The sequence below is a fragment of the Neltuma alba genome, unplaced genomic scaffold (assembly GCF_004799145.2).
Source record: "Neltuma alba isolate B1F8T4 unplaced genomic scaffold, ASM479914v2 tig00013099_pilon, whole genome shotgun sequence".
NCBI classification, from domain to species: Eukaryota; Viridiplantae; Streptophyta; class Magnoliopsida; order Fabales; family Fabaceae; genus Neltuma; species Neltuma alba.
This window is the reverse complement of record NW_021637423.1, coordinates 4,765-21,792: the sequence shown is the minus strand read 5'-3', so window position 1 is coordinate 21,792 and position 17,028 is coordinate 4,765. Positions and strand designations below refer to the sequence as shown.

The window sequence follows — 17,028 nt, the reverse complement described above, 5'->3', positions numbered from 1 at the left end:
ATGAGAAAGAGAATCATCAGAGCAGGGTGTTGTTGGAAGGGAGTGGTGTTCAATCCTTGGAACTTTATTTCCACCAAAGCCAGCAGCAATCCGGTTGAATAACCATGAACGGGAAGTAATGAAGCGGCACAATCCGAAGCTGAGAGTAACCTTTAATGAACAAATCGAGACAGGATAGAGATTAGAATAAGGAAAATGGCGAGAAGAGAAGAAACAGAAAATAAATGACATCGATGACATAGTAATTAACCTGCGGGAAGGCATGGTCGCCGAACTGGCGAGTTTTTCAGGCGAAATGGTTATGCTTCTAAGGGCTCAGGGGAAGGGAATAATATATAGTCTTCCAGAGAGGCCAACAGGGGTACTTTAGTCCATTGAATAACCGGACATCTGGCCATTATTACACGCTGCATCCCGCTGTTTTGAATAACCGCACACCTTCCTTAACACCTGTCCCGTATATGATTTGTTGATTTCGGCCACAAAACAGCATTAACATTTTACCCCTCCTATACTTAGTATTCGACCTAATTATTGATTTGATTTTGGTTCTAAATATAAGACATATTTATTATGTTTATCAAGTTTTTCTAAATTATCCATATAAATACTTCCTCAACCATAATCAAATAAGTAAGAAAGAAAAGATATTAAAAAAGATGATTATGGTATTTAAAAAAAATCATATTTTTTATAAATAATTAACTTACCTAACTTCAACTTCCTTAATCTAATCAAATTAGTTAAATAAATTTTATATTAAAAATCAGAAAAGTATTATATTTCCTTTGCGGGTTTTTAGGTGAAGTAGAGTCCAAAGTGCTTCAAAGTGCTCAGGGACGGGAATATATTTCCATGCCAAGTAGGGCAGCAGGGGTACTGTACTCATTAGTAACGAGTACACTACCCCTGCTGCCCTATTTGGCATTACACCTTTTTGAATAACCGGAACACCTTGACACCTTATCTAACGCTTACGCCCGAAATGATTTGTCGGTATTAGAACTAAAATATTATTTTCTTTGAAAGTTTGTCAAGCCTAATAAATACAAAAAGATTTATAGTCGCGTAAAAGTGAGAATGAGCGCAACCACCGCCCCCGTCCGGGGGTATTGTAGTCATTACACCTTGTGTCGATAGGCGGAACTCCTTGCTGCATTATAATAGTAGCACTTCGCGCCATTATATTATTCGGTATGCTACTATGCCGTGCTGAGGAATTAGAATTAAAACATTATTTTCTTTCAAAGTTTGTCAAGCATATATGGCAGGCAAGACTAGCATTTCTTTTAATAAATACAAAAATATTTAAAGAAATTAATGAAATATTAAAAAAACAACAACGAATGTTAAGATATTTCACACAATCTTTATGGAAGTAGGTTCTCTCATTCTCCTTTTTCTCATTTTCCTCTCAAAATCTATCTATATCCTCAGATTAAAAAATAAATAGTTCTTATTTAATATTTTATAAAATCTTTATTATAATATTTTATCAATTATGATTTTTTGAAAAAATAGGTAGGAGCTGTGTATATCAAACTTGAACAATTTAATTTTACACATTTATGTTTGTAATAATAATTTATCAAATATTAAATCTGGATAATTCTTTTTTTTATCTAAAGGTGAATATGAGGTTCTGAAAGGAAAAGAAGAGAATTACGAAGATATATTCATTTATATTATTTTAATATTATTTATTTCTATAAACAAAGGAAAATTAGTTTGCAGGTATTTATATTTTTTTTTAATTTTTAATTTGGTTCTCATACCAAAATGAGGAAAATAGTGAGATGAGAATGAAACGGCGCGCCGGGTTCACCTGAGAACTTATCCAGAGAGTGCTGAACCTGTGAGGCATAGTGGTAGGAAGAAAATCTAGACACGGAGGTCCCACAGAGCCCACCTTGAGTCGAAACACGTTGACCTTTTCTTTGCCTTGTTTTCATCGAACCAAACCTAAATTTAACGATCAAAGCCTTCTTCCTTTCTGTTGCTGCTCAACCCAAAATTTTCCTTTTCGTTTTCTTTTCATCAAAATACATTTGTTTAACCAAACAGGTGTAATATTTTTTACGTGGTTCATCCCAAAAAGTGGTTCGTTTTAATTTTATTTTAATTTTAATTTTAAGTTTCTCAAGTTTCATATATGACCTCGGATTTTTCAAATGATGTAACCTCCATATTTTTTTTAAAAAATGCAAGGCATATTGAAATATAAAAGCTGCTTTGCATATATTAAAAGTAACAACTATGTGTTGGAATTAATTGAAGCTTTAAACTATATAGCTCCTTTTTTTTTTTTGCCTTTTTTAACCATTGAAAGACACAGTTCATACATGTTGAACTATATGTAAGATTATTTTGTGTTTTCCCCCCCTATTTTTAACCATTGAAAGACACAGTACACCATAAGCATGGAAGAAGATTTATGACGTGTTAGGTCAAACAAAAAGTCTATAATTGATGTCCAATAGTTATTTTGAGTATTCTTCTACATATTTATTTAGTTTTATTTTTTAATTGGTGTTTTAGGTTTCGATAGATTATGCCTATACGCAGCACTCGATGTATGAATCTTCCATTATCTGTTGAGAGCTGTCCTAAACTAGATTTTCAAATTCGTTGCGTGGTCACTATATTTTCCTCCTTTATCAATTTTGATATTTTAATACGTATTATTATATGGAATAGCTATCTTTTTAATTAACTGTGCTATATATATACACACACACACTTTGTTTTTCTCATACATGTTGCGTCTAGCTGCATTTTTTTACATTAGACCAAGGCCGTCTTTCGCTTCACTTTTTCAAATCTTTAAAAAAATAAAAAATAAAACCGCTTGTTACCACCATTTTATTGCGATACCCATATTGTTTATGGAATTAGTGTATACATATTGATGCTTTTTTTATTATATTAAAGGGGATTGAACATTGAACTTTTACTGTATATCATGTCATAACTATCTTATCACGATTCATGACATTAGGTGGCATATACTGGTAGTTGGATATTCTGTTGTATAATAAGATCTTATAGAAGAGTCACGATTTTTTTAAAAATCATATCTGTGCTGAGTTAATATAGTATTTAACCATCAGTTTAAAATATCTCATCGTTTAATTTAGTTTAAAGGATTGTCCAAATCAATCAAATTGATCTTGACAAGTGAAATGAAATATCAATTTTGATTAATCCTGATTAATTAGCCTGGAACGCCCTACTAGTTTATTTTTGGAGTCAAATGCGTAGGCACGGCCAACATTGTTGACCACGTTATGAGTTTACAAAACAGATGAAAAAAATGAACGAGATATGGTTCAAATGTGGTGGCCACTTCCAGCAGGAGCAATGCTTGTAATAGCCTTTTCAGAGAAAGCTTGGATCAAGATCTGCTGGATAATTGTGCTTTTTAATGCAATTTCTTGCCTCATTTTTTTTATATTTGATTTAATTTTGATATAGATTATGTTACATTTGGATATAATCTATATTAATAGATACAGTTAAATTCTTGTAGATTAAGAAAAAACATATAGAAAATCTTATGATGTAAGATTATTTCTTATAATTTAAGTACAATCCAATAATTAATATCAACTGAGCTAATTAATTATTAATAGGTTTGAGCTCTGCATCTAAAAAATTTTCTTCCGTTAAAATATTCCACTCATTCCATAATCACTATTCACGCTTTACCTCATATTCCCTTCGTTTCATAGTCACCAAACAACATCCTCTCTCACCATCGTCACTCCACAACCACTCCTTCCTTACTTCTATCAGGTACCAAAAATCCAATTAGTCATCATCACCAATTCCTCCATTCCACGTGCCCATAGACTCATCATTCCTTTTCCCATTCTTCATCGGCCGTGCCCGCGAGTTTCATCCAGCTTGGAAAAAAAGAGCTTTTTTTTTTAGACAAAAGGGGCTAGGCCCAGCAACTTAACCATCTCTTCTAATTCTACGTGGCGCGGATAAACCGGCCAGGTCTTCGGCTAGCGTCTTCAAAATATCAGTCCGGGGTGAGAATTTGCTTTGATAGAAGCCTGGGCCTATTAGAAGACAAATTCACAGAGGCATAAAAGAGGCTTGAGCCTTAACTTAGCACTTAAAAACTATAAGAAAGTGATATTCTATTTATCTTTTTCATTTAAAGATTTGATATTATTTAATTTTAAATAATTTTGAGTTGTACTTTTCTGAGATAATTTAGTTTTAAATTGTCATTTTTATTTTTGAATTGAATTGATATTTAGATTATATTTGTGCTAAAATACTTGCAAAAATTTATGTTTATGAACCTTTACATTGTTACTTGAATTTATAATTGAGTTTTTATTATGAATTTGATTATCAATGTAATTTAAATTGCAAATTTGGATTCTTCTGTCTCTTGATTGTTTAATTGAGTTAGTAAATTATCTAATTATTTAATTGATAATTCTAAGCATAGTTTCTAGAATTAATTTGAGTTATTTGTCATTGGTTTTAATGAGTTTAATTAACCAACCTTATACCATTATAAGTTTTCTAATGGTCTAAGAGATTTTAAAATTGAGGGTTCCCTTTGTATCAATTAGGGTAATTAAACCTATTAATTCCACTCTCTTGTCACTTCCTTTGGTCTAATTAATTGCTTTAGTTTATGCAAGTTAATTCTATGTGAATCCTAAATTGTTCCCTCTACTATATCTGAAGACAAACCTCTCACTTTTACTTGTTAATTTTCTTTGTTCTTTAGTTAATTTTCTTTACTTATCATTTTAATTTTATTTCTAAAAAAAATCCCAAAATTACATTTGCATTTATTTAGTTTCATTTAATTTTTATATAGATTTTAGGACATTTTCATCTTGCATTTATAATTAAAATTTTGTATTTTAGTTTAGGTCAATTTTATTGCATTTTTCATTATCTAAATTTTTAGCCAGAGAAACTCATATTAAGTTTAGAGTCGATAATACGGGCTGGGCCTGCGGGCCCAGCCCGCTAAAAAAGGCGAGCTCGGGTTGGCGTTTTGCCAGCCCGCCACAGTGCAGGCTACTCTAGCTTGCACCACTTTTGGCCCGCTCCGTCGCGAGCTGGCCTGCGAGTTGGTGGGCCAGCCTGCTTTTTTTTTTTTTTTACTTTTTCTGATTTTTAATACATTATATAATATAGTTAGATGATTTTGACCCTCAAATTTCATATGGACATTACCTCATTCATATCATTATATATATAATTAATTAATCACTTCATATATATGTGTATGGTTATATAAAGAGCACCGTCCATCTTTTATTTTTATATCTATTTGTCATTACTATACACGGCTTCATGCAATTAGATGAACATGTGATTCCCATATAGTCACACATACACATACATAAAAGATTTACTTAATTAATTTGGATAAGAAAACTAGTTAAATTAATTATTTATAAAAAAAAATATGTTAGTTTTTCTTAAATATCTTCTAAAATTATAAATTAATTCTCTTTTTTTTTTTATTAGAATCCATTAGTCAAGTTTAAAACTCGGAGCTTAATTTTAATATTTCAAACTAGGCTTAACTCATACTAATATAATAAATTTTTTAAAAAAAAATTTTTTAGGCGGGCTCGGGCTGGCAGGTGGACTACTTCGGCCCTCACCTCGACGGGCTGGCTCGTATCTGCACCGCTAGCCCGCTTTCCCAGGTCTAATTAAGTTAATCCTAAACTACAAATTAATTAAACCTAATTTAATTAAGTGTTTTAATGATAAGGGCATTAAACTTCTTCTTCCATTAAGAGAACAGGAAGAAATCAATGCCTCCTAAATGGTTGAAGTTTTTAACACGGAAACCCATGTGTGAAATAGAACATTTTAAATTATCCAGGAGTTGAAATATTGGAGAAGCGAATCAATTTTAATACTTATACGATAATAAATATCTCATCATTGTAGTGAGATCTATATTTTTTAAATACAATATAATTTCAACAGTTTTAATGTAAAACTTTTAACTAATAGTGATTTGTAAACAAAAAATTATTTTTTAAAAAAATTGGCACCGAATAGATTATTTTATTTTAGATTTCGCATTCATTAAAATGATTTTTTTAAAAGAAAATAAAAGTGAAAAAACAAAATTTAATATAAAGCGCCCAGGTCAAATCTAAATAGCGCGATGTAATAATAACTTCTTATCATTGAAACTTATTTCATTGGGGAAGGTAGAGAGAACATGACAACAATTCTATCTTAATAAATTGGTATAACATTTTAAGATTTAACGAAAGTATGAATTACTGTGTAAGAATAACAACTACTATTGCTATTAATCTTTTCTTTTGTATTAAATCCGCCGGTATGTAAAAATTACATTAGACACTGATTAATCTGATGAAGCCAAGGAGAACTACAAAAGCAACATCCCGCGTGTTAATCTTTCCAACCACTTTTACACCTTTTACTACAAATGCAAATTTAACGACGGTATCATGTTTACTCTGGGTATTTTACACTTAAAAGAAGCTCATGATAGTAATTACATTTTGGATAAAAATTTATAAATATTGTTGCACGTTCACCCTTTCTTTAGTTACAGTTAAAACTAAATTTTTCCCCTGTGCAATGCACACTGTAGTGTGTCACTACGTATGATTAGATTTGAAATAACTAAAAGATATTTATAAGGTGTATTACATATTTGATTCAATTAGAATATGTCATTCTATTTGTATTCTTCGCCACTTCTTATTGAAACAATGATGATATGTTTTTCTTGAAAATTTATAACTTTCTATGTATTTTTCAAAAAATAATTTTCCTTTTATAAAATAAAATAATAAAAAATAAGGCATATGTATATGGATTGTATTCACGCCCCTGTTATTTGAAGAAATTCTCATTTCTCTCTGCCTCAAAATATTCTTCTTTTGCTTTGTATTTTTAAAAATATAACTTTTTAAAATAAAATAATAAAAATGAGCCACATATATATGGAGAGAGAGCATATGCACATACAAATTTTGGTTATTTGACCATAAAACATATCACATCTGTATAAAGTTGAAAGAATTGAGAAACTGACGTAAGAGATAAAGAGATCATAAAATTGAAATAAATTTAGATAACAAATAAACTATGGACCTACAACCCGACCCATTTAAGTATTAGCAGGTATTACAAAATTTCATAAGTATATTAAAAGATTAATCTCAAACCCGACTCCTTCTTTTATTGCATTTGTATGCATTTAGTTAATTAGGATTCAATAAAAGCTCCTCAAATAAAACGAACTGAAGATGCATAAGTATATAATGCATTTCTTGATAAAATTTTGATACTTCCCACCAAGGTGTGTTAGGACTCGGTCACATTAACTAAGCAAAATATTTAAAAAATCTTTAAAAAATTACTTTTCCATCTTATGTACTTCATCAGTTCATCCAAGAAATATTTTCGTTGACAACCATCCAAGGGGCGCACATCAAAGCAGTTATGCACGCATCAAATAAATAAACTGTTACAAATAATTTAAAATGGTTTACGACTGTAACATGCAAAGACTCCAAAATTCAAGGAAGGAAATTCCACTTTTGCTTGCACGCATACTACTCATTTGTGTCCTCTGTTAGAAACTAGTACAAATAAAGGGATGCAGCACCATCCCCCTTGATAATCTAAAACAGCCTCTTCAAACCCGGGCTTCAAACTGCGTTTCTCCCATGTACATAGCTACCAGTGTTGTCTGCCGAAGTTTATAGAGTTATCTAATTGCTCTGATGAAGCTACCCTTAAAAGCATGAGGACAGCAAGAACAGAATGCTACGAATAATTTAAGATGATTTGGCAGTCAAATACTACAAAATTAATGGGCGGTAATCCCACGCCGAGACGCAAGGGTAATTCATCATTTGTCTCTTCTGCCAGAAACTGTCCTATAAATAAAGGGATGCGGCAGATACAATGTCCCTCTTGATTTTTGAAACAGCTTCTTCAATCTTAGCCTCAAGCTACGTTTCTCCAGTTAATTTGGCTGCCTGTATCAGCGGCTGAAGAAGTTCCTCAAGTCTTCTAATTGCGCTAATCAAGCGACCCTCAGAAACCTGAGTAATTTCCATGATATCATAGAATTTCGATCCTTTCGCCCATGCATAAACAGCTTCCATAATGTCAGGCCTAAATGAACTCACGAAACTCTTCACATCAATTTGAACCTGATTTAGTTCGTGTTTCGGTACAAGAATATGCATAATCACAGTTAGTTGTGAACAAATAATCTAATGCCAGGGAAACAATGGATTCAGTCACAGTTAGTTATGAACAAATAATCTAATGCCAGGGAAGCAGTGGATTCATTCATTACCTTGCACTCAAGCTGAAGTTGTGCAACCCTCCTAGCAGTTTCTTGCAATTGAGCAAAGAGCAGGCCAAGTTCTTCGGGGGGCTTAGCAGCATCATGGATTCTCTCTTGCCATACAAAACAAGAGAGCAGAGAAACCATTTCCTCCACCTTTATGTCCTTTAAGACCCCATTAAACATGAGTTCAGTCAGGGTCAGCTCATCAGCGCTGCTAATTTCACCAGCAACCTTCCCTTTTAATTCCACAACATTCTCACTTGTAATATATCTGTAAGTTAAAATTGAAGATCACTGCAAACACCCAGTCAATCAGTAGACTTGCAAAAACATCAATACCACAATTAAGATATTACACTACAATGATGAAAGTATCGAAGCAATCAACAAATTTCATTACACTAGCCCCCGAAGAACTCTCTTTCTTGCCTTACGTTCATCCCTAAAAGCCAAAGCAGTAGAATTTCTTAATGTTCTCTTAATTGACCTTATCTTTGCAGCCAGTTCTTGCTTCTTACGCAAAGCCTTTAGTTTTGCTTCAAACATGGAGATTTTACGATTTCATGCTTCTCAAACAGCCGCTCCGAGGCCTCTAATCTCCGGGATGCCTTTTTGTATGAGCTGCTGTGAATCTAAAAGGAAATGAAGTCAAAACTACAATAATTTTGTTGGAATTAAACCCAAGAGGGTGAAGAGAAGATATAATAAAAAGATGAGAAACCTTCATGTCCTCTACAGGATCTAGAAGGGGCAACCCTTTTTCAGCAAATCCAGAGAGTTTCTGACACTTTCTTCAGCATGTTTTCGCTAGCTTCCAATGACAGAAAATCCTTTGGAATATATAGGCGCAGACTGCTTATTGTGTTGATCTATTCAGAACAAAAGGCAGAAAACAGTTGAGCAAACATCATAACCACAAAGTCTGGTAAAAAAAAAAAAAACATCATAACCACAAAGGATACGGACATTTGATAGCCAAGGCCTCTAAAGGTCAAATTGTGTATATTGCGTTGAACTATTGCATTGAATTGTCCATACTATGTTGTACCACAGAAACTTGCGCATTGGTGTGCTGCACGAAAATTAGATTTTCTCCTTATCAGATTATGATTTTTTCCCTTTTCCTCCTCAATGGTACTACAGAATCAACTCGTTATATGGTTGATGCAATTCCAGCTACTCCTACAGCTAGGGACAGAGAAGGGCCACTATAACCCAGTAACAGGACTTGGGAAATTTGTGGCGACAACAATGATGCTTTCATTTTCTTGGCCTACTTTTTGTTTACGTGTGTTTGAGTGTAATCTCATTACATTATGTTTCCTGTGAAGCTTCTCTCTCTCTATCTCTCTGTTTTTCCTTGGTAGTTTCAGTGGCCAAGACTGTCAAACTCGTAATGGAGTCATAAACTTGGATTGTGTTGGAAACTCGTAAAAAATTACTCATATTAATAAATAGTTATTAAAAATATAAAATTAAATAATTAAAGTAAAAAAATGACAACAATTTGATTTAAATATATTTTTGTGGCTGTATTAAAATTTTATCTCTTTGTTAACACTGGAATTTTTGCATTTCTAAGCAGCATAGGTTTTTAAACTTTTTCCCAATTTCATGCCACAAGGGCTGGGTGGACTACAATTCTAATGCACCGTCCCTTTGAGATGTATTTTATGCGTGTATGTGTAACACACACACACACACACCCCTCCTAATAACTATTTGCATGCAATGTTAAAAACTGGACTTCCCAAGAGAGATGGCATAGGTACAAACTTGTCAATGTGAGGTTTTATCAGTCTCAAGTTTCGATACTGTATTCAGACTCACCCACCATGTTCGCGTTTGTCCAATATTACCGAGCCCCATCTAGTCACACTCTAGTCCATGCAAATTTGTGAGGGTCTGTACAAAGTGATTTAACATGTTGATTTGAGCTAAGAATGTCAACTCCCCAAGTCCATCTAGTTGACTTGTTAATTTGACAACAATGGTGGTAACTAATGATGATGGGGGAGGCAAGGGCAAGCACGAATAGATAGGAAGTTCTAGAACTGAGTTGATAGACCGAAGGTGCTACTACCTTCGGGTACAACCTAAGTGAAATGACTCCTAGGGGAAGGCAAGAACGAGGGACAGATCAGTGAGTGCTTGGTACTGCGACTTGATTCCTGGTGCACTACGCCTATCGCTTGAAACTTGTGAATGCTAAGATTTGTTCAGGTTCAAATAATTTGATAGATTTGAAATACTTTGTGCTAGTGAGTATTGGATCTATAAGAGAGAATTAACCTGACAAAGGATCGTCCTTTGCAGAAGGAAGACAGATGATTAATGCAAGAGGATAAGAGGTTCCAACATAACATCTATTGATGGAGAATGCCGTTATTTAAGTGTTTAATTATTTATTTATTTAGTTGTTGAGCCCTGTATTTCTAGGCCAAAAATAGTTTAGATATGCAGAATATCTTTTCCTTTATCTTTCCATGATTTTAGGGAGATCAGGATAACAATCTGTGGCCAAACCTAAACCTAATCTCTTCCTATAAATGTTTGAGCTCTAATCAAATAAAACTTGTTCAGTTCTGCCCCAAATTCTTCAAGGTATCAGAGCAAATCTTCCATGGAGGACCTTCGATTCGGTCGACTAAGGTGTAGACAACAATGCATTATTTGTCAAAAATTTTATGGAAGTAATATCTAAAATTCTTAATTTAATTATGCAGAAGTACAAGAAATATTTTCTACATAAAAACAACTTCCAACGCAAGGTTTTTACCCACGAAGGTTATCTCAAAATCACACTAGACAAGGACCCCGAAAGAGTTGGAAGTTCCCAAAAAAAAAAAATTGAAGAAGAAGAAGAAGAAGAAACAAAGATCCAGATCAATGAGAATTTACTTATTAATTCTATAACGGGTACTATGTGTTTCAGTTCAAACAGATTCAGTAATAAAGGGTTCATTCCCACACGTCTTTCTATTTGGTTATAGTTCCTTCCATCATAAACAACAAGTGAACGTTTTAGAAACCCATTTGGTAAAGCACTTTGCTTTAGTAAATTCATACGCCAAAACCCATTTCACCAACAAATTCAAAATCGATAGAAATTATGAGACTTGACACTGGAAATTCCAAATACCATACACCATAAAAAGTGCACGGCTGTTCCTACAGTAATTACTTAAATGTGGTTGACAACTGATTAAACCCATAATCAATAGGGAAGGTTGATCTGCACTACATAGCATCCATTTCTCATTCAAACGGTTTCTACAAAAACGAATTCATTTCCACCTGTCTTTTTTTCATTCCATCACAGTTCTTTCAATCTTGAAAACCATTTATATGTTAAAACATAACTTTTACATTTTCATTCTAGAACTCTTTAATAACCAGGAGTAAACTTGCTATAACAGGGTGGGGGAAAAAGTAAACTTGGCGTGGTTAAGAACGCACAATGAAGCCCATGAGAAAGGAGGTAAAATTCATCTGCTTTTTAGTTAGACCAGAAAAAGGAATTTGGGAAGGCTACTGACCAACTAGAATTGAGAAGATCCCTCCCGTAAGGGCAGCGAAATTGCGAGGACCAGAGACATGAAAGGCGTAAGGATGATGAACTTCATCTTGCAGCACAGATCCAGCCTTGTCTTCTTCCTTTTCTTGATCTCTGTCCATGATGAAGCTAAATGGAGAAAGACGAGTTGCTGTCACCCTTCATTTATGGCAGCAGAATGAAGATGCTATCTTTTTGCTTTTCTTTGCTTGGCATCGGATTCTGCAATCCTCACCGCCAGTTTATTAAAAATGAAATCTTTATTTATTTATTTTTATATAAAATTATAGGAGTATTAACAAAATTAGTTCTTAATCCTAATATGATTTTTTTTTTCATCCAGTTACCAACCACTGTTTGTTGACATTTTTTTTAAACAAATTAAAATTCAATAATTTATATAGGAAATACAATTTATCCAAATTACTGTTAGACACTACCTCAGGTTTTTAATATAAGATCTTGTTAATTTTTATTTTGGTCTTAAATATAAGACCTCAATTCACTGTGTCTCTCATATTTATATATATTTTTTCAAGATAATCCTTCTAACAATGATAGTTCTAGTCAATACATTTGATTAACATGGATATTTTAGAAAAGATAACATATATTTATTACAAATAACTAACTTAAATTCTTTCTTTAATCTCATCAAATTATTCAATTAGTTTTTATAATTAGGACCGGAGCTAGTATATCGATATATTGTTATTGATAACTTATTAACATTGAAATTACCAAATTTAGCTTTCAGATTTGTCTCCGTTTGTAACCCAGTGCCACTAAACTGACAGGTAGACGGAAGCAGGAAGCATGAAAAAGGAGGCTCATTTCACGCATTGGGAAGATTTTCTTCATAATACACCATATAATCTCAATCATTATTTTTTTAACAAAATAAAATGTCAATTAAGTTCAAAGAAACCAAAAAAAAAATTCCTATTTATCATGAAATAGGTGAGGATTTTAAAAATTACACGCTTTGGTCTTATTTATAACATCATATCTTTTGAACCTTGATAAAAGATTCTTTATAAAATTTAATGAAACATTTATAACTAATCTCCAAAATTGTCCCTATCCCTTTGGCTTTTCCACCCCCTTCCTAAGTGGGTCTTTCTAATTCAAAGTCAATGTTGAAATGTTGTATGAGTTGTAATATTTAACTATTTATGAAAATAGTTAATAGGGTCATGTGAAAAAGACTTGAGTGAGTATAAAATATTCCTCCGTTTCTTGGTACAGGAACTAATTGATGAATTGACGTTAACCTTATTATAATATCTATTTTACATGTTTATTATTTTTTTAAAAATTAATCTTATTCATATTCCCCCAACGATAACCAAATATGAAAGGGAGGGAGGGAATTAAAAAAGATGTTTATAGTATTTTAGGCAAAAAAAAAAACACATCATATTAAGAGAGGAAATTAAAAAAGATGCTTAGAATATTTAAAAAAACATATCATATTAATTAATTTAACTATTATTTTTAATATACTTAAATTAGTTAATTAAGTCTTGCCAGAAGAATATGATATTTCTCGTAAATATATACTTCCCATTACTCTCTTTTAATTGAAAAGTATCAGACTCTACTAGTCTTCATGAGCAAGATCTCAGTAAATAGTAGGGTGTGAAATCTCACAAATTAGCTGCATTTTGTGATCTCCATGAGCTAAATGATATCCAAAGTTCACTAAGTTGTTCATTCAAATTCATACACTCTTTCAACTTCTTAATGTAATAGACAAATGGCTAATTTGAAGATATTAAGAAAAATACTCAAGTTAATTATTTATGATAAATATATGTTGATTACTCTAACAGACCTTTTTTTAATTATGTGCATTGAAGCTACTTTTTAGTTAAAACTTTTTAATATATCAATTCAATCAATAGGGATATTTTGAGAAAAAAATTATAAATTTGGGAGAAAAAATAAATGAAGTTCTTATACTTAAAATTAAAGTCAACTTCTCAATTAGTTCTTATATAAAACACTAGATGTAATATATTACAAAAAAGAATTCAGTTACTGATATGCAGCTTACAATCTTTGAATGGTCGGGGTCCCTTGTGGGTGTTCTCAAGCCCCACATCAGATGGGTGTGTGAGTGTGTTAGTGTGTATAAGTAGGATATTCGGACTGTTTGGGTACCACCCGGGTTAGGTGGTTTTCCCTTCAGTCTCTGGTCCAGAAGGAAAAAAAAAAAAAAAATCTTTGAACGGTCATGCCTCTTTTGAAGACAATAATAACTTATTCAAGAATGTATATCCACATAGTTTAATACCTATAAGAAAAGTCCCTCTCAACAAGACTCAGCATTCAATTCCTTCTGCTTGATATCTGAACAAATCTCTGAACATTTATTGACTAAAATCACTCCCTGCTTCTGTAAATAAACCCACTCGTCCTGAAGAAGGTAGAAGACGACAATGATAGCAAGCTGAACAGTGAATAATATGTTCCATATTGTTATGCTTTTTTATGTCTTCTCTTGGTACGCTTGTAAGCCTATATATACATTTAGAATGCCCAGAAAGGAAATCACAGTTCCAGGCATCCAGTGCAGAGAGAACCATACAGTCCTGCTTTTAGACCCCCTGAAAACATTATTACCCCTTTTGATTCTCATCTTCCGTAAGCAAGAAACTGAAACTTTCCATTCAAGAGATGATATAAAATGATGGCTTTAGAAAATGCTAAGTTGTTGTGTGCGAGTGTGAGCCTGTGGGACTGGCCAATATCCACCGAACACAGATCTATTACTAAAGTCTCTCAACCTATCACTAACTTGAGTTCGAGCTGTTATCAAGCCTAAACTAAGAGGTAGCTCTTTCTAAGCAGAAACTGATCTTTTAAAGGCGGCTAGTTTAAATGATAGAGATCAAGGTAATATAAAGATGTTTAAGTTTCACATTTTGTATTATAAACTGCTCTATGAGATACTAAGCAGCTAAAATGATTCTCTCCTAAAACAACAAACTTTTTGAGAAGAATCATTCTACCCAAGTATATACTATTTGTTGAATTAATCTTAACTCTTCTCTTGAAACTTTTTAAGTGGTCATTAACATACTATAAAAGTCCTCTAACTGAATAGTGAGGGAAAATTAAGATGATGTGTGTGTGTGTGTGTGTGTTTATACATATGATCTAACTTCTTGAGTTGAAGCAAGGGATCGCTGAACAGCAAGTTACCTTTGAGGTCTAAAGATACCAAGAATGCCCTGAAGCCAGATAATACCATAGAGTGCCACTCCTACTCTTTGATGATTATTGTTAAAAGCATTCTGGAAGTTTTTTATGGACATGATTGCTCCTTCTGTGGCCACAAGTAGAAAAACGTATTATTATATACCAAAGCCAGATAATACCATAGAGTACAGCTACTTTCTGTTTAATACAAAAGAAAAACGTATTATTATATACCAAAGCCAAACATGACCACTGTTTATAGATAGTTATTTCTGTTAATAAATGATTAATAGGGATGTTCTCACTTCTGGCTTTAATTATTTTGAGCTCAGACTTTGGGTTGGGCCACAGTAACAGTTAACTTGTGTTCCCTTCAAAACCTCTTATTCCAAAACCAAATCAAGAAAGCTTTAGAAAAATATTTTATAAAAAAAAAATGTGTTCCTTGTCTCTTCATCATTCATTACAGTCCTTGTTAACAGACTAGAAGACGTTGGCCCTTGCTTGGATTTATATTAATAAACTTCGGGTCAATAAATATAAGGTGTGTACCAAAAAGTGAGTTTAAATTTAGAAGCCAGAAAAAAAAAATCTGAAGCAGATGGAAGTGATAATGAAGGGGAAAGCAGAGAAGAAGTTCAGAAAGACTTGCCTGCAGAATTGCATGAACATAGAAAATCATTCTGAGCCTTCTTTGATTAGCCTCACCATTAGACATTCGGATAGCAAGTATACCCACGGGCATCAAGAATCCCATTGAAGCCCACAGAAGAAAACCATGTAATGTAATGTCAAACACAAGCGTAAGGTTCATCTTCATAAACACAATCAAGAATGCTAAAATGTCAGATTCAAAGCTAAGAAGAAAATGCAGAAAGCAAAAATTTGACTACCTTAATGTTGTTGTCTTTGCTGCTAGAATGACTGCCCGTAACTTCCATTTTCTCCGGGTATAAGCTAACTGCACGAAGAAGCATTGCAGATACAAGACTTAGAATGAAGAACAAAAAAAATGAACTTTTGCAGAAACCCCATTCCTTCTTCCTTTGTTAAACCTGAAGCATTCCCATAACTGTATTACTCTCTTCTGAGAATTGTAAACTTCTATATGTACACACACACACACATATATATATATTGGAGCATGAAACTTGATAGTAAGTACTTAATGAAGAGAAAGGAATGTGGGGATATGACATAAAATGGGATTGGAAACTTGTGGGGTTCAACTTTTCATCAGCGCTTTTAAACTTTTTTTTTTTTTTTTTTGAGATCATGGAGGAGAAGTTGGACTTTCAGAGCAAAAGTGTGTCAGATTCTAATGGAGGGTGAAACATTTGTACAGAATGATAAAGTGGGTCTTCCTTGGCTGTAGATTTATGGTACTAATAGACATTATCTTTTGCTTCCCACTGCACCGTGATAAGCCATAACATGCTTGGACAGACTCCACCAGCCATATACAGGGAAAATACCCCCTTTTCTATTGGAAAGTGGTCAATAAAATCAGATTTTGGACCGAAATGATGACTTCTTTGCTTATTTCAACCCAGTCCTTTTCCTTTTGGTTGGCATTCAGTAGAGTTAAACAAGTGAACTTACAATGTGTTGCTGATTATAATTGGAATTTGACTTCATTAAATTTTCTGCTTGATGCCCAGATCTTCAAAATAATGTTCTGCTAATAATGTCAAAGCTCATCAATATGTTCCCCCCCCCCCCCCCAGTATGGCAGATCATAGAAATGATTATGTTTTACGGAGAAAGGGCAGCCCGGTCGTCGTCTATGTAATGATTGTGAGGCACAAGGATTGTCCCATTTGCACAGATAGCAAGATATATTAATATTTTCTTCACACTAATCTGTGTGGTTCTCCAATGTTCTATTCTATGTTAAAGGATAGATATGAGACAAATG

At 33.1% G+C, this 17,028-nt stretch overlaps 1 protein-coding gene, 1 long non-coding RNA gene and 1 pseudogene across 2 annotated transcripts; all 3 read right to left on the bottom strand.

Annotated features, from left to right (window-relative positions):
- Positions 1 to 8,000: 8,000 nt before the first annotated feature.
- LOC114734432 (DExH-box ATP-dependent RNA helicase DExH9-like) lies at positions 8,001 to 8,893 on the bottom strand. Its single transcript, XM_028922065.1, has 3 exons — positions 8,748 to 8,893; positions 8,354 to 8,618; positions 8,001 to 8,204 (listed from the first exon to the last, which is right to left on the bottom strand). The coding sequence occupies exons 1-3, from the start codon at positions 8,891 to 8,893 to the stop codon at positions 8,001 to 8,003; spliced, it is 615 nt and encodes a 204-aa protein (XP_028777898.1).
- Positions 8,894 to 8,930: 37 nt separating this feature from the next.
- On the bottom strand, positions 8,931 to 11,968 carry LOC114734429 (uncharacterized). Its single transcript, XR_003739166.1, has 3 exons — positions 11,887 to 11,968; positions 9,069 to 9,216; positions 8,931 to 8,979 (listed from the first exon to the last, which is right to left on the bottom strand). It is a non-coding gene; the product is annotated as an uncharacterized LOC114734429 (long non-coding RNA).
- Positions 11,969 to 14,220: 2,252 nt separating this feature from the next.
- On the bottom strand, positions 14,221 to 16,087 carry LOC114734431 (cytochrome b561 domain-containing protein At4g18260-like; annotated as a pseudogene).
- Positions 16,088 to 17,028: the final 941 nt, after the last annotated feature.